We start from the raw sequence: 23,179 nt of genomic DNA on the forward strand, positions 1-23,179 counted from the left end.
GTGGATTCACAACTAATAGAGAATAAAGAAATTTATTCTAAAATTTTAATTTAGGGATCTAGACTTAAATCTTCACCCACTGGCTAAAATAATTTAGAGGTGATCTAAGTTTTAAGTAATTTAGACATGATCTAAGTTTTAAGTATCTCAAATGGCCTTCTGATCAGTGTTATCTTCAACACATGAATGAATTCCTTTTATGCAATAAAGCTTGAGAACCTATGGGTTTAAAATATAGTGCCCTATTCCAGGCCTTAAGAATCTCCCTACGGAGGACATGGACAAGAGTTATATAGGAGATGAAAGGATGGTAGGGCAGTGATGTACACCAGAAGTCCTCAAAGTGTGCTTTAAAGACACCCCTTCCCCCCCCAGGAGTTCCTGGGATGCTTTCATGAGATCCATAATGACTGAATTATTTTCATATTAATACTAATCTAATATTTGCCTTTTAAGATACTTCTACTTTTTCCTACTATATATGTGGGTGAAGACAGATCTTCATATATTTCAATCAAAACAACATCACAACAGATTGCAGGCAAAAGTTGATATGAGAATTCAGTTGCCTTCTACTAAGCCAGACATTAAAAAGATTTGCAAAAATATGTAAATAAATGCCAGTATTCTCATCAAGTGCTTTCTGCTTTGGAAAAAAGTTATTTTTTTCCCCAAAAAAGTGTTATTTATTTTTACATGCAATAGATCTGTTATTGTTATTTTTAAATGAATGAATATATTTAAAATTCATCAGTCTTTATTTCAAATACTGTAAATACTAATAGATATAACCCATAAAAGAAATAGTTTTTTGGACTCCTCAATACTTCTTAAGAGTGTGTACAGGGGTCCTAAAATCAAAAAATTTTGGGACCATTGATCTACAACTATACAAATAATTCCCCAACAATGAGATCTATTAATGCACATTTCTCAATTGCCAGAAAATATTTCAAAATATTGGGGATTCTGAATAATTTCACCCTAGTTCTTTTAAAAGAAAATCAGTTAAGTCAGGGAAGAGAAGCAGAAATCCCCAGAGGCTAACTGTCATACAGAAGGAAAGGTCCAGGAATAGGGATTAATTTCCATTAGCTCTTTCTCTCTGGTGGAGCTCTGCAGCTCACTCAGCATATTTGTTCCAGAGCCCATTCTAAAGCTTTCAAGTGGAATTCTGAGTTGATGAAGCAATGCCAAATGAAAGCCTGAGGCTCTGTACTTGTACACAGGATGTACTCATGGGAGAGACTGAAAAAAAAAGGATAATGATGGCAACAGCTGCAGCAGCACACCTGGGCTTGTATTCAGTGGGTCTTGGCCTGTGCTACTGTAACATATAATCCTCTGGCTTCTCTACTGAGAGATCTTATAAGGAGGATCAGCTTAGGTGAAGGTCCAGGAGGTGATGTTTTCTTTTCCTCAGACTAAATCATACTAGTGACTACTAGAAGGAAACTAATTCTGGAAAGTAGCACTTAGCCTATATGGTTGTGCCCTAAAAACAAAGGCTATTTTTTTCCTTTTCTACTGCTAATAATGCCATTGACTTCACTATTCCTTACAAACTAATTCCATATTTAGTTTTTTAACTCACCTTTACTCTATAAGGCTATGATCATCATTTTTCTAGCCCAACCAAAGAATTTTTAAAATTTCCCTTCCCTTTTCACACAGCTAGCATTTGTGCTTGTGCATTGGTCCAAGCAACAACTCTTCATCTTCCCTTAAAGATTTGACTTAAAATCAAAAAGGCAGCTCAATAATACTATTGTACACCATGGGTTTTCCTCCTACCTATGTGACCATTCCTTCTTAGTCTACCTTGCAAGCTCATCATTCAGATCCTAGGTCTTAATTGTGAAAGTATCTCAGGACTCTGCTTGGGGTCTGACATCCTCTTTGCTATTTCTTGTCTTTTTCCTCCTTCACTTGGTAACTTTATCAGCTCCCATGGGTTTAATTATCATCTCTATGCCAATGACTTCCAGTTCTAAATATCCAGTCCCAGTCTCTCTCTTGAGCTCCAGTTTCATATATTCAATTGGATATCCATCTCATATTCAACAGGTCCAAGAGTTGATGTTTCTTTCGTTTTTCTAAAAACTTCCCTACTTCTTCTGAGGATACCATCATCCTTCTACTCTCCCAGATTTGAAAACTTGGCCTTCCCTTACCTTAGATTCACTAACATTCTGCGTATCCAACCACTGTCAAAGCTTGTTGCTATCTTCTCTTCACAACACAGTTTACATTTTTACCTTTTTCTCTGCTCAAATGTTCATCATTGTTAGTTCAGGGCCCCATCACCTCTTACCTGGACTACTAATAGCTTAAATGTTTACCTGCCTCAACTCTCCCTATTACAATCCTTCCACACAGGTTTTCTTGCTGAGGTAACTAAAGTACTCTCCTACTCAAAAAACTCCAAAATAAAATATAAATTCAAGTCTATGTTAAGATTCTCTATAATCTAAATTCAACCTTCTTTTCTGACATTAGTATATTCCCATTTCTATAGTCCATGGTCCAAACAGATTCATCTCTTTACTGTACCAAATATCTGACACTCCCACTCAAGTCTCTGTGCCTTTGTACTGGCAGTCCCCCATCTTTAGAAGGTACTCCTTCTTCATCTCTACCAACTGGAATCCTTTATTTCCTTCAAGACAGTTTAAATGCCATCTTCTACATGAAGCTTTCCTGATCCTCATGCTGCTAGTCCTTCTCCTTCATCTATCAAATAACACTGTGTTTATTTTACATATAACATATTTTAAAATGGATGTCTCCCCAGTTGGAGGGTATGCTTCTTCAGGGCAGAGGATATTTCATTTTTGTCTCTGAATCCTCATCACTGAACAAAGTGCCTAGTAGGGAGGTGCTTAATGAATGTTTGTTGACTAATTGACAGTAGTCACTGTGCTGGGTGCTTCAGGTAATGGAAGAGGGGCTCATAATCTATTTTGGCATACAAAATAAAAAATCAAGGAAAATGAAATACCAAAACAAAACAGGAGATAATTAATAGTTTAATCTAACAGTATAAGAGATACCTAAAAACAGTTTTTCTCCACATCTTAATCCACAAGGGTCCTCCCACAGTCAACTAAAAATAAAAATTTCCTACCCTCAGAAATCATGTTTAAGATTTACCCTGTGGAAAATTTTGAAGTTGATAAGTATTTGCCTTTCTCATCTCAGCTTCCTAGTTTTGTGTCTTTTCCCCCTACCTCCCATGAGTCCCTTATATATTCCCATTGATACAAAGGATCTTCACCTTCTCATACCCAAATCATTTTCAGGAATGGAATAAAAACTCATTCACACTAAGGCAGAATTGACAGAAATATCTTCAACTATTACCCTTCTCAGAAAGAATAGTTTTAAGCCTTTTGAACTGAAGAGTTAAAGCCTAGTAGAATTTATAACATCCAATCCTACCAGGAGGAACCTATTCTAGAAGCAAAGAAAACTTCTGTGAGGTACTTGCTTCTTTTGATTTATTTCAAGAGAAGTTTTCTGGTCAGTTAAACAAACAAATATTTGCACTGGATTCTGTGAGGTATTGGAAGCAAAGATCTCCCTATGGTAGAGTGGAAAAAAAGAACTTAATTTAGAGTTATAAGATCTGGGTTGAAATCCTTGCTCTGCCATTTTGCGGCTAAGGAATGTAGGAATACTTTACCTTTCTGAATTTCAGGTTCCTTACCTGTAAAATGTGGGGATAGGACTAGATCACTGAGGTCCTTTTAAGTTCTCAATCTATGAACCTTTAAAACTTATAATCTTGTTGAGAAATAGAACCTGCCCACTTGTTTTAATTCAGAAAACTCTGCCCATCTATAAGGAGATTCCTCAAATGAGTACATAAGTAGGGAGAAAATAATGATACTCAATTGTGAATCCTTTTTTAAATCAGAGAAAGCTTCTAGAAAGTGGATTTTGAGCAAGATTTTTAAAGAGACAAGGTGACTTTTGTGGTCCTTCTAGACACTTTTCATGATGCTCCCTATTCCTTTGCAATGCTGTATGAAAAAATATAGAAATACAAATTCAATTGTTTCCATCCAAGCTTCCTGACTTGAGCTTGAGTCACTCTCCTTTCTACAAGCCTTTTTTTAGCTTCTCCATTAAAAAAATGAAAAATTACTTCAGATATTCAAGGAACAATGCCCTTGGTCCCTCTTTTTGCAGAACAGAATGTAGAAATCAGGGTAACTAAGCAATAGCAAGTGTAGCTAGTGCTAGCATATAAGTGTGCCCATGGAAATGAATGGCCTAAAAATTAATAGATATTTCCTAAAGAAGGAAGTATCCATTAAAGCAAGTCATTCAGCCTTCATAATGAGGAGAGAGAGCCAAGTCTTATTATTAACTTCAATATGTTAATATTTAATAGAATATCCATATAATGGTATGTCATAGTCATCCTCAGTTTGAGAGCAACTGATTACTCCCTTGCAAAGTGTTTTCAAGCTAAAAATTTCAGAAATTAAAAGAAGCATAGCTTTTTACCCATGTTGAGAGGCAACAGGATAGGATACTGTGGGAAACAGACTAGGTTAAGATGTCTTGTGAATGGCAGATCTACCTGAGGAGGACAAAATCTGAAAGATGGCTGGTCACATTGAGGTGGCAAAGGAGGATGATGACCTAAGTCTTGTTCTATTTCAATCCTAACAATTCTTGCTTTGTTTTAGTTAGTATCAATTGTTTTAGAAACTTAAACCCATTTTCTACTACACTTATAATTTACATATAAAAGATTCAATTTCTTACGAACTGAAGAAAATTAATCCATTTCAATAATTGCAGGAGAGGGAGCTTGGTGGAGTAGAAAGCCTGGCTGTATAATCAGGAAGACCTTGTTCCAAAGTCCTGACTCTGAAATGACTACCTGTGTGATCTTGGTCAAGTGACTTAAAACATCTCCTGGCTTTCAGCAACTCTCTACAGCTATCATATGCAGAATTTAGGGGCAGATTCCACTCCAAAAATTTCCTTAGTCTCAAAAAATAAGAGAAGGTGCTAAGGGGAGTTTTTGCTTTTGAAAGCAATGTAATCACAAGTCCATTGCCAATCCTACAACAATGAAAATATAGCTCTGGTAAAACAATTAAACTTTCTTTCAACACTTTTAAAAAAAAACTCTCACAGGTGATTATGCAAATTGTTTTTCTACCATTAACACAAGATTCTATGATTGACAGTAATTTAGCTTCTCTAGAATTTGGCAGTTTAAATAACAGTTGACCCTATTTCCAGTTTTTCTGATTCAGTGCCCCTTGTAAAATTATTCAGTTTCTGTAATAGAATATTAAAAAAATTATTATTATATCTTTTTATTTACAAAATATATGCAAGGGTAATTTTTTTCAACATCGACCCTTGCAAAACCTTCTGTTCCAAATTTTCCCCTCTTTCCCCCACCTCTTCCCCTAGATAGCAAGTAGTCCAATACATGTTAAATATGTTAAATTATATGTTAAATCCAATATATGTATACATATCTATAGTTATCTTACTGCAAAGAAAAATCAGATCTAGAAAGAAAAAAAATCTGAGAAGGAAAACAAAAATGCAAGCAAACAATAACAGAAAAAGTGAAAATGCTATGTTGTGGTCCACACTCAGCTCCCATAGTCCTCTCTCTGGGTGTAGATGGCTCTCTTCATTACTGGACAATTGGAGCTGGTTTGAATTATCTCATTGTTGAAGAGAGCCACGTCCATCAGAATTGATCATCGTATAGTCTTATTGTTGTTACTGTGTATAATCATCTCCTGATTCTGCTCATTTCGTTTAGCATCAGTTCATGTAAGTCTCTCCAGTTCTCTCTGAAATCATCCTGTTGGTCAATTTTTTCTGTAATAGAATATTATTATTCCTTAAAAAATGATGAGTAGGCTGATATCAGAAAAACCTGCAGGGACTTACACAAATTGATGCTAAGTAAAGTGAGTAGAACCAAGAGAACATTGTACACAGCAACAAGATTATGTCAAGATCAGCTTTGATGGACGTGGCTCTTTTCTACAATTAGGTGATTCAAGGCAATTCCAATAGACTTGTGATGGAAAGAACTATGAAGACTGAATGTGTATCTAAGCATACCATTTCCACCTTTTTCTGATGATGGTTTTTGCTGGGGGGTTTTTTCTTTCTTGTGTTTTTTGTTCCTTTTTTGATCTGATACTGAATGTGGAGATAATTTCAGAAGAATTGCACATGTTAACCTATAGTGGATTGCTTGCTGTTTGGAGAAAGAGAAAGGAAGAAAGGGAGGGAGGGAGAAAAATTTGGAACACAAGCTTTTGTAAAGGTAAATGTTGAAAACTATCTTTGAATGTATTTGAAAAAATAAAAAGCTATTATAAAAATAATTGCAAAAAATTATTCAGTCTCTTGACAGAAAGTCTTCCAGAGTCAGAACTTATTTCTGTTTGGTGGGAGCAGCTAAAAATCTCCCCTAAGGGGACTCCCAAGGGGTCCAGGAGTGTTAGAGGGTAAGAATACTACAGACTAGACTACTGAGGAATCAGGATAGGGCAAGAATATTTACAGGTTAGGATATGTATAAATTGACTATTTGCAGCAGGGTCTATGTGTAGTAGAAGTCAAGGAATTTAATGGTGGAATGTAATGCTGGAACCATGTGATTCAATCCACCAGCACTAGCTGCGTCCTTTGGACCATGACTCCAACCACAAACTTGCTGTTCTACCATACCTCAGAGACACAGAAGGGCCATGGAGATACATATACTTTTGTGCCTCAAGTTATCATTCCATTCTTAAGAATCCCCCCCTCTTTTTTCAGATGGCCCATGTCTCTATTGAGGGAGCTAGATCTGTTCCTCCCAGTTTTGTGTTCTCTTTTTCAGGGTCACTAGAAGGTACACTGTAGATAGAAAAATTGGGGAGGGGCAAATAAAGAACAAGCAATGTGACTGGACAAATCCTTCCTGACATTAGGTATTTTATCTCCTTTCTACATTCTAATCAAAAGGAGGGAGGGAAAGAGGAAGGGAGAAAAGGAGGGAGGGAGGAGAAAGAAAGACATATATATATATAATAAATATGTATATATAAAGTATACAGTAAATTATGTTTATTACATCACAAGATATGTAAATTGTGAGATTCTAAGAGGAGTTTGTTAACAAGGGGAAGTCTTAAAGCATTGAGGGAACTGTATTTACCCAGAATGCATACAGAAAAGCCCACTGGGGAAGGGGAGTGTATTAATTTATGGTAATAATATTTTAGGTTCATCCAAGTTTAGTTTCACCCAAGGACAGCAAAGAAAGGAGAATTGCACAGTCACCATGTTGGGGGAAATATTTATTGAGGTTTACAATCCAGTGTTCTGTTCTGCATCCTGTTGGTGCCACTTTCTTATTGCTCTATTTCTGTGTTATGTTTTGTAGTAACAGTCCTGTGGTTACCTGGTGATGTGGTCACAGAATATGCTGGCCTATTCATTGTTCTAGTGAGACCCATCATTAATGATTTTTGTGGGGCTCAGGAGTGAGAGCAGGTTTGGGCTGGGCTGGGGACAACTTATAAGAAGAATCCCATCAATAGGGATAAAGGGAGTTTTCGTTGAAACAGTTAAGTATTATCTATCTAAAACGATCAGTAAACATTATCTGTAATGGGGACAAAATAGAAGCTTTCCCAGTTAGATGAGGGGTGAAACAAGGATGCCCATTATCACTACTATTATTTAATACCACACTAGAAATGCTACCTTTAGCAAGAAGGGAAAAAAAAAAGAAATGGAAGGAATTAGAGTTGACAATGAAGAAACAACACTATCACTCTTTGCAGATGATATGATGGTATTCTTAGAGAATTCAGAGAATCAAATAAGAATTACTTGAAATAATTAACAACTTTAGCAAAATTTCAAGATATAAAATAAACCCTCGTAAATCATCAGCATTTCTATATATTACCCACAAAGCCCAGCAGCAAGAGATAGAAAGAGAAATTCCATTTAAATAATTGTAGACAACATAAAACACATGGGTGTTTATCTCTGAAGAACTATAGGAACTATATGAACACAATTGCAAAATATTTTTCATACAAATAAAGTCAGATCTAAATAATTAGAAATGTATAAACATTCTAATAGAATAAAAATAACAATTCTACATAAATTAATTTACTTATTCAGTTACCAAAGTACCAAAATTATCTTATAGAGCTAGAAGAACAAGAGGTCAAATATATCAAGGGAATTAATGACATATTAAAGGAATTAATGAAAAAAATGCAAGGGAAGAAGGCTTAGCCATAACAGATTTAAATCTATATCATAAAAGAGAAATCATCAAAACTATTTCATACTGACTAAGAAATAGAGTGGTGGATCAATAGAATAGGTTAGGTACATAAGACATAGGAGCAAATGACTATAATAATTTGCTGTTTGATAAAGCTAAAGATTCCAGCATACAAAAACTGCTGAGATACTTGGAAAACAGAAGGGCAGAATCTAGGCATCGAATATCTCAGATAATGTCAAAATAGGTACGTTATCTAGACTTAAGGGTGACACTATAAGCAAATTAGGAGAGCAAGAGTTAGTTTGCCTTTCAGATCTATGAAGAAGAGAAGAATTTATGCACAAACAAGAGATAAAGAAAATTAGGAAATGTAAAATGGATAATTTTGATTATATTAAATTAAAAACTTTTGTACAAACAAAACCAATGAAGGAAAGATGGGAAACAATTTTTACAGCCAATGTTTCTGATAAAGATCTCAATTTTCAATTAAGTCAAATGTGTAATTGTACAAATTATTCCCCAATTATTAAATGGTCAAAGGATATGAACAGGCAGTTTTCAGATGAAGAAATTAAGGCTATTTATAATCATATAAAAGTGCTTTAAATCTAAATTGATTAGAAAAATGTGAACCAAAACAACTCTGAGGTACCACACATACCTACCAGATTGGCTAATATGACAAAAAAGCAAAATGATAAATGTTAGAGAAGATGTGGGAAAATTGGAACAATAACTTATTGTTGGTGGAGTTGTGAACTGATTCAACTATTCTAGACAGCAATTTGGAAATATACCTAAAGGATTATAAAACTGAATACTATTACTGGGTCTGTGTCCCAAAGAGATCATTTAAAAAAGGGAAAGGATCTATATGTACAAAAATATTTATAGCAGCTCTTTTTGAGGTGGCAAAAAATTACAAATTGAGGGGATACCCATCGATTAGGGAATGGCTGAACAAATTGTAGAAAATGAATGTAATGGAATACCATTGAGCTATAAGAACTGATGAACAGGTAGATTTCAGTAAAACCTGGAAAGACTTATATGAACTGATGCTGAGTGAAGTGAAAAGAACCAGGAGATCATTGAAAATACTAACAGCAATATTGTACAATGATCAACTATGATAGATTTAGCTCTTCTCGGCAATGCAACGTTCAAAGACAATTCCAAAGCATTCATGATGGAAAATGCTTTCCACATTCAGAGAAAGAACTATCTAGTTTGAATGCAAATCAAAGCATACTATTTTTTTGTTTGTTTTTCATGTTTTTTTCCTTTTTGTTCTGATTCTTTCACAATATAACTAATATGGGAACATGTTTAACATGATTGAATGTATAACAAATATCAGATCAGCTGCTGTCTTAGGAAAGGGGAAGAAGAAAAATTTGGAATTCAAAATCTAATAAAAATAAATGTTGAAAACTATCTTTACTGGAAAAAATATGTAACTGGAAAAATTAAAACACTATTAAGTTGGAATTTTTTTAAAAAAGAGCCTATTTGGAACTATGCTCAAAGGGTTACCAAACTGTGCATACCCTTTGATCCAGCAGTGTTTCTACTGGGCTTATATCCCAAAGAGATCTTAAAGGAGGGAAAGGGACCCACATGTGCAAAAATGTTTGTGGCAGCCCTTTTTGTAGTAGCAAGGAACTGGAAATTGAATGGATGCTCATCAGTTGAAGAATGGTTGAATAAGTTATGGTATATGAATGTTATGGAATATTATTGTTTTGTAAGAAACGATCAGCAGGATTATTCTCTCTGAAGAGACTTACAAGAACTGATTCTAAGTGAAATGAACAGAACCAGGAGATCATTATACACAGAAAGAAGAAGATTATATGAAGATCAGTTCTGATGGACATGGCTCTCTTCAACAATGAGATGATTCAGACCAGTTCCAGTGATCTTATGATGAAAAGAGCCATGTACATCCAAAGAGATGGGAACTGAAGGAACTGTGGGAACTGAGTGTGATTCACAACATAACATTTTCACTCTTTTTTGTAGTTGTTTGCTTGGATTTTATTTTCTTTCTCATTTTTTCCTGTTTGATTTGGTTTTTCTTGTGCAGCAAGATAATCGTATAAATATGTATGCATATATTGGATTTAACATTTATTTCTACCATGTTTAACATATATTTGATTACTTGCCATCTAGGGGAGAGGGTTGGGTTTGTAAGGGTTAATGATGAAAAAGTATCCATGCATATATTTCGAAAATAAAAAGCTTTAATTAAAAAAAATGTTAAAGCCTAAGGAAGCCTCCCCACCAAAAATTTTTAGCATCAATTCTGGATTCAGAAGGACTGGAGTATTGCTTCCCCACACCAAATAAAAAGAAGAAATAAAGGAAAGAAATGCCAGGGCCTCTCAGTACCAGCCAATGCCCCCATCCCAAACATTTATAGCTACAAAACACAGCAACAGCAGCAGCAGCAGTAGCAGCAGCAGCTGTAGAAGCAGCATCATATATAGGACTTATGGGATACCCTTGCCCAAAGTCATTTACAAAGGATATCTCTAGAGAATGATTAAGAGGTATCAAAATTGAAAAGAGTCACTGCTGTAATTTAGGACTCTAAGAATTCTAAATGCTCTGAAGGCTCTTAGGAAATGTCAGTCTTCAAATAGATTTCTAAGGAGGGCTTGGGAAAAGTAATGAAGATAGAGCAGCAAATACCTAACATCAGGATAGAGTGACATATGATATCCTCCTAACCAGCCCCATTTTCCAACATATAAAAATCCTTGAGGGTAAGTCATACTAACTGTAACCCTTAACCTACTGCCTGACATTAATAAATGTTTACTGATTGATTGACTATGACTTGATTCGGTGCTCATTCATTGAACTGAGTCTTGACTTTGGTTGCAGGTTATTCAAGACACTCTAAGAACAGAGCATATTTTTTAAAATGTTAGAAGATTTACTTCTAATTATTAATAAGGCTCTCTGTATTGTTGGAAATAGTCAAGAATCTCCACAACTTGGTGGCTTCTCATTCTGTCCAGTCAAAAGAAGTACTGTATGTAGCATGATAGAAAGAATATAAGTTCTGAAGTCAAGAGCAACCTGAGTTCAAATTTCACCTCTAATACTTATTACCACTGTCTCCAGGGCAAGTCACTTTAAGCTCTTTTGAGCAAGAGCTGTATAACCAGAATTATATCTGTAATATCTAAGCTCCCAGACTTGTGAAGAATAAAAGAGTCATAGTCAAGTATTTTGCAAGCCTTAGAGCACTGTACAAATATTAGTATTATTTTCCTTTCTAAATGTTGTCATCAAATCTATGATTAAAAAAAATCAGAATAATGAATGACTGATGTATTTCACTGGTATCCTTGCACTGTCCAAAGAAATCAGGGAAGGTCCCCAGAACATTGATGGGACCTTTTGTATTGAAATTATAGTAAGAAAGGATCAGTAGAACCTAGATTTAGAAGAGGAAGGGACTTTGGATTCTATCAAGTCCTACCCCTTGATTTTACAAATGAGGAAACTGAAGCACAGAGAACTTTAAATTGCTTGCCCTGGGACTTAACAGGTAGAATTGGCTGAGGTTAAATTTAAACATAGTTCTTGACTTTCCACTGCTATAACTACTACTACTTCAGGACAAATTGAGGTTCTTGTTTAATAAAGAAAATAATATCCCTTTTATATCAATAAACTTTGATCTTGAAATTTTTTTAAAATTCTCTACATATATATTCTAATAAAGAATGTTATGTTGATGGTTACACTGGATGTACAGTTTCAGAAGAATTGCACCTCACCTACATCAATAGAAGAAGTACCTATATAGATGAGATCATAAGCTTATCTGAGTATTTGAGAATGACCTACAAACTCTTTGGTGGTGAGTCACCCAAGTGAAGATATGACATCATTAGTGAGAGCTCTTTCCTCTACTCTCCTGGAATCTAGTGTTTGATTCCAATATATTGAGCACCTCCCTGATGTTATGGTCCTCTTCAAGAACAAAGGACAAACAACAACAGCAATCCTGGCTTTGCAATAATGAGATCAGCACCAACCTAATCTATGTCTAAATTACCTATAAAGCCAAACAGTTTGAAAGAAACTCAAAAATAGAGGAATGATATAGGGGTCTATCATTTCAGAAACAGAAAAATGAAGATCTAATTTTCATGTGCATCCTGAGCATGCAAGGAATAACTCATACATATATATTATACTATGACCCAGCCAACATACAGAACTAACAGACAGAATAACAAAGTCAAAATAGTCCAATGTTTTGGTACTGGCTAAAGGACTAATTACAAATGCAAACAAATTGATGTTATTATTTCTCCCACTAAAAGAAATGTAATTTTTAAAATACTGGATTTGGAATCAGACGACCTGGGTTAAAAATCTTTGTTCTGATGCTTTTTACCTGTGAGAACTTGAAGAAGACACAACAATACTGGGCCACAATGTCCTCCACAGTAAAATGAGGGGAGTAGGACTAAATTACCTTAGAGTTCTCTTCTATGATCCTATAATGTAGAGGGAAAAGTTAAGGGAAGAACAAAAACAGAATGATAATTTCTCAATTAGTCAAATCAAGACATTTACAGAATAAGACAGAGGCTATTCTTATACTATTGTGTTTTATATATATAGGAGAGCAGAAGCAGAGAGAATGTTGTGTGTGAAAGAGGTATCCTTAGATACTTTCTAATACATAGATAAGATATAGGACAAGATTAGCATCAAAACCTTCAGCTCTGCCAAGAAACAAAAAGTTTGTTTTAAAGGAGTCTTCTAAAAGACAGCAGAAAAGGGAGTAAGTTCACTCAATAAACTTAAATTGACACAATATTTTAAGGTTTACATATCCTTTGAACATCATCCTTCAAAAAAGCATATGAAATGAAAATTTTTAAGTATTTATTTGATATGTACCTCTTTAACACTCTGGTGAAACCTATGAACATCTTCTCAGAATGTTTTTAAATAAATATATAGAATTACCAAAGGAAATGAATTATGTTGAAATATGGTTATCAAAATAATACCCCCCAAAATTCATGGATTCCACTGAAGGCTTCATTGAGAATCCCTGGAAAGCGTAAGGAATACCAACCATAGAACTAGTAGATTTGTATCTCACTAACAGCAAAGCTTTCCACCAAGGAAAGGATAAATAAAATAGGAAATAAATAGGGAAATAAAAGGAAAAAGAACATGTTCTTTTATGAAGGAGGTTACTAAAACCAAATATGGCTCAGGCAAAAGGAATGATGATCAAAAATCCTTCAAAATGTCCAGGATGCAGATTATTCTGGGCCAGGACTTAGTAATGGAGATCCATCACAGTAAAGATCAAACAACAAAAATGATATCCCAGTAAGTAAGAGAGAATGATATTTCAGTAAGTAAGAAAGAAATTATATTGGAGATTTAGGATTTTTTAAAATGAGCTGATTGCAACAACAAATACAAAAAACAAGCAAACAAACAACCAACAACCTCCACAAACCCCATTACAAATTTAGTAGGTGAAAATAAGTGAAATTCAAGAGTTTACCTCAGAAAACCTTCCCCTCCTCCTCTTTGGAGTCCTGAGCAAGGCAGACTGTTCTCAATTTCACACTTATTCTCTTTTCTTGTAGTACCCTAGGTAGGTATGATTATCCCAGAGTTTTTTTTTGAGGAGTTACAGCTCTTGGACAATCCTCCAGATAGGAGGAAGGTAAAGAAGAAAGGAGATATGATGATATAATTATCCATCCTTAATACACTGATTATTTCATTCAGTTGACTGAGTTTTCTTTGACTCTTGAATTTGGCTACAGGTCACTCAGGATGACCACTTCAAGTTGCTATGAGTACAGCACACACACACACACACACACACACACACACACATGCAGCTACCACTTCCTTTTTCATAGGATGAAATATGAATGAAGCAGAGGACAGGTGTGAACAGTGGCTGTTGCCAGTACTATGGAACAAGCTCAGAGCACAGATGGAAGACTGAATCCCCAGTGGGCAACCTCCCATCAGTTATCAGCAGGTTTCGCCCAGCATCCCCAACAGTCTCCCTACCATTCATGCTCAAAGTCTTGGGAATACAGGTGGTCTTGTTTTGGAAAGAAGGGTACTGAGGAAGATTTTCCCCACCCAGACTCCTCCCTTCACCATTCAGAAGAGTACCTGCTAGGGCCTTGATCCGAGACCTCTCAAAGAGCCTGGCGGAGCTATTGTCATTGTCCAACTCATTGTCTGGGGAATCCCAGCGGGCGTTGATCCTGCTGTACTGCTGGATGCCCACGTTGTCAAACTCAGTGGCGGATGTCATGTCGGGAGGCTCTCAGCAGCAGCTCCTGCCTCAGTCCTCATGAAAGGGCCCCTGGAGGGAGAGCAACATGTATTGAAGGGTTAGCTCCCCACCCCTTCAGACTTTTTCTCAGGGGAAACTTATTCGGAGCCTCTGACAGAAACAGATCCTTGTAAGAGCAGCACACTGTGACATCTGCTTGAGCATGCTTTCCACCTGAGGTTCTTGGATCATACGTTATGAAATATTGCAGCAGCAGCAACAGCAAAGTAACAATGACGGCGGCAACAGTGGCAGTGGCAGTAGAAGGGACAAGGAGAGCTGCATGCAGTAAGAGTCAGGGCAGCCGGCAGGTGGAGACGTCAGTTGCAGTTGCAGAGCTCCCCACCCCCCCTTCCTGGGCTCGAGACAGACTGCTCGCTGGGGTCGGGCTCCAGAGGCTGCAGAGGCAACTGCACTGAGGAGAGAAGCATCTGCCCACCAAATTGAGGCCAGGACGCAATGGGGGAAGGAGGGGGGGGAGGAGGGAGGAGGGAAGACCGAAAGACAGAGGAGGGAGGAAACTGGGGAATAGGCTGACTGTAGCTTGAAAAGAAAAATGAAAAAAAAAAATGGGGAAAATGGAAATGGAAAAAGCCAACTTAGGGCTATCTCCAAAGCTTCTGAGCTTGTGGCAACTCATTCTGAAAAAAGTTCACTCAGATATCCTGCTAAAAGGATTCTCTTGCTATAGATATTGATGAGGCTGTGCCTTTGTGGGAGTGGGGGTGGGGTGTGTATATAGGGGGTGGGGGGAGAGCGGCTCTCTTTAGCTAAGTGGAGCCAAGTGCTCCATGGGCAAAAAAAAAAAAAAAAAAAAAAAAAAAAAGGCGGGGGGCGGGGGGGCTCCTGTTGAAATCCAGTGAGCCACAGAACCTGGCTTGACCTGCACCTGTATATCCAAGTCTAAGAAGTAAGAACTACCAACATTATGATGCTTTGCCAGAGAACAATTGGTGGCTGCAAGTCCTTTATATAAGGTGCAGTTTCAGAAGCACCAAATCCTAGGTTTGTTGACACTTGTTTATTTAGTTGTAAGACCTTTGAAATGTTTTTGTACTCCTTGGGCTTTCAATTCTCTCTGCAAAATGGAATTGATAATCCTAGATTCCCAATGACCTCCAACCAGTCCCCCAAAGTTATTTCCCAGACTCATGAGATAATATCTATAAAATATTTCAGCTAGGGGCAGCTAGATGGCAAAGTGGATAGAGCACCAGCCCTGAAGTCAGGAGGACCTAAGTTCAATTCTGGTCTCAGACCCGTAATATTTCCTAACTGTGTGACACTGGGCAAGTCACTTAACCCCAATTGCCTCAGCAAAAAAAAAAAAAAAAAAAAAAAATTCAGATAAGATAAGCTTTTTATTCAGAACATACTGGAAGAGACTTCTATCAGTTAATAATAATAGAAACAAAGGATAAAATCTGTGACTAACAAAGAATATTTTTAAAATTCACTTTTGTTTTTTATTTTTAAAGAAGAAATGCAGATAACAATCTAATCTCATTATAACTTGAAGTAATAGTGCCTTATTTCTTAGGAGTACAAGAGCACTGCAAACTTTTATCTCACACAAATTTACTTCAGACTATCCTCCTTTTTCAATACTCCCTACTCAGGCCACAACTCACATCTTTAGGGGTCACAATCCCCTCTGTTGTCATTGCCATTAGTCCTTATCTGGTCTCTTAGGTAAGTTCTGGGATTCCCCTAGCAGTGCTAGCCTTAGCACAGACAAAGCTCTTATTCCCATGTGGTCGTTGTTATTGTTTAATCCAAGTTTTAAAGATATAGTTATAGTTATAGAGGGAACAGTGATAATATAAGATAAGCCTTACTTAGGCTGTCAAGTTTATGTCTTAACCTCTTTTGTGTCATGAACCTCTTTGGCAATACTGTGTAGCCTTCAGATCCCTTCTTAGCACTATGTTTTTGAATGCACAAAATAAAATATACAGAATAAACAAAGGAAACCAATTACATTGAAATAAAGCCATAAAAAAGTTCACAGAACCCAGGTTAAGAACTCTGCTTTAGAATTATTTTGTTTAATCCTCTTTGTGCCAGACCCACCATCCAGAATCCCAAGGATAGCATACAGTCAGGTTCAGTTCTTTCTGTTGTTCCCTACCTCTCATTTCATATGGGGCTCTTGTTACAGCTTGTCTTATTACTCATCCACCTCATTAAAAACAATATGCTCTTGTGGTGCTTTAACAGGACAGCACCAAAGGAAGTAAATATAGATTTTTAAAAACAGCAACAATTTTATCACAGTGTTTGTCACTCACTCATCTTTCAACATTTTTTCAGTGAGAAAAGGAAGTATATACAGAATGAAAGCTAATTGTACTATACTATGTATTATACAATACTACCCTGAATTATACTATGTTATGCTGTGTTGTCATGCCATATGATACCTTGTAATAACTTAGGGGAAGGGGAAGAGGAAGTGATTTACTTCAATCATGAGACTCCTTTGCTTCTTTAAAAGGGACAGATTGGCCTAAATAAGCTGTCTCTGGTAGAGTAATTCTTGACTAAACTAGCCAACTAGCCTGGGCCCAATTAAAAAAAATTCATTTTTTCTTCTATGCTACATTTGCTAATACTATTCACTCATAAGGGAGAAGGGCCATCCAAACACCATTCAAATAAAAACGTGGCCAAAGCTTCCTAGGAAGAACAGAACTCTAGAGAGGTCTGATCGAACTGTGCATGATGGAGGTAATAGGACCCTGGGCCTTCGTCAGAGTCCTGTGCTATTTTTAAGAGTGGCAGGGAAAGAAACAGGCAGTGAAGGACAGGGGAGTGAAATTACCCTTGCCTTGACTCCGTAAATAAGTCTGTCCCAGAAAGAACAGACTTAGGAGGAAGACTGGTAGGCCTGGAGTTCAAGACAAAATTGATTGCTCTGGGTTCAGGAAAGCAGCAACTCAATAACAATTCATCTTGTTTAAAATATCCTTTCTGTGACAAGGAGATAGAAAATGATGGCAAGAACCAAATAGCATCTTGTCTCAGGTTTTTTAAAACAATAATAACAACAAAACTTAAGAGTGTTCCCTTGAATATAAATAAGTGAAGATTGTTCTAAGAATGATAGGTAGGATCCATGTCCTACTTGCTCTTTAAGGTATGTTCTGCAAAGCTGCTGTTACCATGTGGCATCCCAGGGAAAGCAATTTATACTGAGAAAGAATGTTTGCCTGGTAGGGTGAATTCCTTCACATAGTCAAGTGGGCAGCAAGATATCTACACGTGAAATCAGGAGAAATATTGAGAGATCTCTAATGGATGACATGAATTATATAAATTTAAACAATAAGATGGAAGGGAAGAAAGTAAGGTAAAACTGGAAAAAACCTGCTTTGTAGGTTAAGATTAAATTTATGCTCAATTTAATCCAATCTTTCCCCACAAGTTCTCTCACTTCTTAATTTTTTCTTTTTGAGGGGAGGAGATCAATAAGGGTTAAGTGACTTGCCTAGGATCACACAGCTAGTGTCTGAGGCCAGATTTGAAGTCAAGTCCTCCGGATTCCAGGGACAACCCTTTAACAACTATATTATCTAGCTGCCTCTTTCACATTTACATGGCCCTGAAGAAAGTTTTGCCATGAGAAGGCAAGATTCTATGTAGGATAAGTTTATAATCAATTAGCTTTATCTATAAGTTCATAGCTATGGGTTTAGGTTCTGCATTTTTGTTCTTGTTCAGTTGGGGATTTTCCATGACCCCCTTTTCTTGGCAAAGATACAGAAGTGGTTTGCCATTTTCTTCTCTTACTCATTTTATAGAAGAGGAACTGAGGCAAACAGGAGTAGGTGACTTGTCCAATGTCACACAACTTAATAAATGTCTGAAGCCAGATTTAAACTCAGGAAAATAAGTCTTCCAACACCCACACTATCCACCGCATCCTCTAAACTACCCTTAGATTTGGTTCAGGATTAAATTTACTGAAAGAGAAAAAAATCAAGGCTAATCTAAGATCTATAACCACAGAAAGATGTAGTGGGAAGTAGCTTGAATTTGGAATTGTAGGACCCAAATTCAATTTCCATTTTTCCTACAAATAAACTATGTGATTTTGGACAAGTCACTTAATGTCTCTGGGCCTCAGGAGTTTTTCTGTAAAGTAAATGGATTAGATGACCTATAAAATCCTTTCTGGCTCTAAATAATCCTTCTAACCCAATCCAGATTCTGAGGGAATAAAAGAATCTCAGAATGGAGGCTGGTGCATCAATACTAGTTGAACTGTATGGCAATCTTCTTCTCTCTCAAGCAAAATAAAAGACAGCATATTCTACTGGCCACACAACATTGATAAGAAGCAAGGAGTCAAAATATATTTCTAGAGAAAGGAAAATGGGAGGAAGATACTTCCTCCCAGAAAAGAAAATGAGAAATTATTAGACCAAAGTAAGAACAGTCAAGTCAGCTGTGTCTAGCTCTCCTCTTGCTATGGAGAAACCTTTGAATAGAATTTAGATTGTTCAATTTATCAAGCATATATATTAAGTATTTAATATATGCCCAGTACTTTCTAAGGCACCCAAACCACAAAGAGAATAATGAAAACAAGCCCTGCTCTCAAGGAGCTTATACTCTACTGAGTGACTCACATATATAAATAACAATTATGTACAAAGTTAAAACAAAACAAATTTTTTTATTTTAGTGGAGGAACACTAGCAACTAGAGAGATCAGGATACACCTCCTGTAGGAATCAGCACTTGAACCACACTTAGTGAAACTAATGCAGCAGAGATGAAAAGGGCAAGAATGTACAAAAGCAAATTATCAGGAGATGAAATGTTGTGTATGGAACACAAGAAATAGGTCAGTTTGACTGAACTTCACCATGTGTGAGAGGAAATAATGTGAATATCTAGAAAAAGAGGTTGGAACCCACATGTGAAAGGCTTTATTTAAATACCAAAAAGAAGAATGTGTATTTTTACTAGAGGCACTAGGGAACACTTGTTCATCGAAGGGTTTTGTTTGATTTTTAAAGCAAGTAAATGGTTTGTTATAATTGAGCTTTAATAACTATTCTTATTATATCATCTTTGGCTACCTTTATTTTCTTCTACTGCCAGCTCATTTTGATATGGGAGCAAGCAGGATCAGAAGTTAATCCTTAGGGCAGCTAGATGGCTCAGTGGATAGAGTACTATCTCTGAAGTCAGGAGGACCTGAGTTCAAATTTGGCCTTCACACTTCCTGCCTGTGTGACCTTGGACAAGTCACTTAACCCCAAATGCCTCAGCCAAAAAAAAGTTCATCCTTGCAATTCCTTCTAAAAAGTAGTAGCTTCTATGTGGTAGGCATTGCATTAAGCATTGGGGATATATATATATATATATATATATATATATATATATATATATATATGGCAGACACTATCCTTTCATTCAAGGAGCTCACACTGTAATAGAGGTGAGAATATACAAATATTTATGCATAATAAAGGCAGATAGATGGTATAGTGACTAGACCAGTAATATTGGAGTCTGAGTTCAAATCCAGCCTCCAACACTTAATAACTGTGTAACTCTGGCAAATCACTTAGCCCTGTTTACCTCAGTTAAAATATGAGCTGGAGAAGGTTAAAGACAAACTATTCAAACTATTGCCAAGAAAATCCCAAATGGGATTACAAAGAGTAAGACACTCCTGAAATGATCCAACATGTACATACTAAGATACACATAGATTTGTGCATGTACACATTTGTAAAGATAGATAGACAGATAGATAGATAGCTATGTAATCTCAGAGGGGACTAGGAATATGGAGGGGAAAGATTCAGAAAAAGTTTCTTGTAAAGAAGGGATTTGAACTAACTTTTTAAAGAACCCCAGAAAAGCCAGGAAGTAAAGAAGAACATTCTAAGAATGGAGTCATGTGCCAGGAGCATAATGTAAGCCAGAGTAGCTGGTTCACAGAGTGCATGGAAGGGAATAAAGAGGGAAAAAAGTAGAATGATAGAATGGGCCCAGATTGCGAAGGGCTTTAAATGCCAAAGCATTGTATATTTAATCCAGAATTTATCCCAGTGCCTGGCATAAAGTAATCACTTAATAAATGTTCATTGACTAACATTAGTTATGGAAGCAAGAAGCACTGGAGCTTACTTAGTATGGTTGGCTTTAGGGAAATTACTTAGGCAGCTAACTAAAAGACTATTGCAATAGTCCAACAATAAGATGGGGTAGCTAGATGGCACAGTGGGTAGAACATTGGATCTCATGTAAGAAGACATCTTCCTGAGTTCAAATCCAGCCTCATAGTAGCTATATGACTTTGGGCAAGTCATTTAACCCTGTTTAATTCAGTTTCCTTATCTGTAAAATGAGCTGGAGAAGAAAATAGCTGTCAAATATAGATAAAAATGGAATAACTACATCACTGGTTGTGCTTACTAAATCAAGATAGTTATTTGTCAATCTCATCTACCAACCATATAAAGATTTTTGTTGAACTTAAAGAAAAACTTCCATTATCAATCAGTTGTTTTTGCAAAGTAACCAGAAAGTATTATAGATTTTCATTTTAAAAAATTGATTCAAAATCCAACAAAACTCCGTTTTGAAGATTTTGAACAGTTTAGAAAATTCTTTCCAAATTTTTTTTTAACACACTGATATGAGGGGGTATATATATATATATATATATATATATATATATATATACTTTCTACTTGAAGATTTTGAACAATTTAGAAAATTCTTTCCAAATTTTTTTTTAACACACTGATATGAGGGGGTATATATATATGTGCTTTCTGTAACAAAATTACATAACAATGGAAACATTTCTAAAGATCAGTTTTCAAGATGGTCTCTCCACTGCATGTTTCTTTAAAAAGTTGTACTTTTTCACTCATTGTTAAAATGTTGCCTTCACTTTAAAGGATCAAATTTGTTTTCTTTTAAAAATATCTGTTAGCATAAAATGTCTATGGCACATTACTAACAACTAATTGCCATCACAGAAAAGATCAGAAATTTTGCAGCAATTGTCTCTGGAAAAGAAAAATGTGTGTGTAATTAATCTTGAAATTCATTAAGAGATAACATGTGTGTTAGAGCAATTGTTTCATCAGTGTTAACAGTTTATTCATAAACCAATTTTATTAAAAAAGTAAATTACTGTTGAAAATTTCCTTTAGTGGCTCACAATAACAATTGTCCTTCCTGTGTTTTGTTATCAATGGTCATACCATAAATTGGTAAATTTAGAAAAATCCCTATTTTCCTTTGACCTATTAGAAAACCTCCCCCCACACTGCATCATTTATTCTAATATCTGTTTCTTCAAATTTTCAGTGATGTTTTCTATGTAGGTTCTTACAGGATTTATTAACAGATGAATGCTCTAGTCTATAGTATCTCACCATATAATTTTCTGTACATTATTTTGGCCATTTTTGTTTGTAGTTGGAAGAACAAGTCTTTTACAATGATACGTGCCTTTTTGTTTCTCACTAGTATATAAGAAACTTCCAAAGAATCTTTTAGAAATTTATCATTGTTTACTTAAACTACAAAGTACTGAATTGAGTATTGTGTAACTTTAAACACTGATGAAAAAAAATTATAGAAGTTTTCTTCCTGTTCAAGATACTTAGCTTTCAAATGTTCCACTGTGATATCTGTAAATTATCATTATTTAATATTTCAAGATGTAATATAAATACATACAAAATTCATCATTAACAGCAATGGAGACCTATAGATTGATGAATGACTAAACAAACATGAATCTAATGGAATATTGCTATATACTATAAGAAAAGATGAATATGATGAATATAGAGAAGTATGGAAAGATTTATCTGAACTTATGTCCTGTGAAGTTAGCAAAGCCAAGAAAACAATATACACAATGATTATCATAATGTAAATTAAAAGAGCAACAACCACAAAACAAATGAACATGAATGTTGCAAAATGATAAAGAACAAGCTTCAAAGAAGAGATAATGAAAAGACACACCTCCCTCTTACTCCTTTGTGGAGCTGGGAGGCCCATGGCTATGGAACATTAGCAGGCAGTTTGGTTGACAATGAATAAAATACTGACTTTGGAGTCAGTAAAACGAGTTTAAATCCAATTTTAGACCCTTACTTTACCAGACCTTATCAGCTACATGATTTTAAGCAACTCACTTAGCCCATTTGCCTCAGTGTCTCATCTATAAATTAAGGATTATAATAGCCTCTACCTTCCAGGTTCTTGTGAAAATCAAATGAAATAACAATTGTAAAGTGTTTAGCATAGTGTCTGGCACATATAAGTGTTATATAAATTTTAGCTATTATTATTACATATATTCTCAGATTTTTGGGATAGATTGTTTTTGCTGATTTTTTCTTTTATCTTTAAAAAACTTAATGTTATATGATGTGGATCTCTGGGAGAAACAAGGAGATGGATACTAGAGGGAATTTAAACAATATAAGAACAAAGGCTATCAACAAAATTTATTTTTAAAAAAAAGT

General features: G+C 35.7%; 1 protein-coding gene across 4 annotated transcripts in view; it reads right to left on the bottom strand.

Moving 5' to 3' along the window:
* SPTB (spectrin beta, erythrocytic) overlaps positions 1-23,179 on the bottom strand; it is a 166,026-nt gene that overhangs the window by 100,213 nt on the left and 42,634 nt on the right. For all 4 annotated transcript variants that reach the window (XM_031952714.1, XM_023502855.2, XM_031952716.1 and 1 more), the window contains exon 2: positions 14,495-14,690. In XM_031952714.1, the coding sequence (XP_031808574.1) occupies positions 14,495-14,639 (145 nt within the window). In that variant the 5' untranslated portion in view covers positions 14,640-14,690. The remainder of the gene's footprint in view (positions 1-14,494; positions 14,691-23,179) is intronic.

The sequence above is a fragment of the Sarcophilus harrisii genome, chromosome 2 (assembly GCF_902635505.1).
Source record: "Sarcophilus harrisii chromosome 2, mSarHar1.11, whole genome shotgun sequence".
NCBI lineage: Eukaryota > Metazoa > Chordata > Mammalia > Dasyuromorphia > Dasyuridae > Sarcophilus > Sarcophilus harrisii.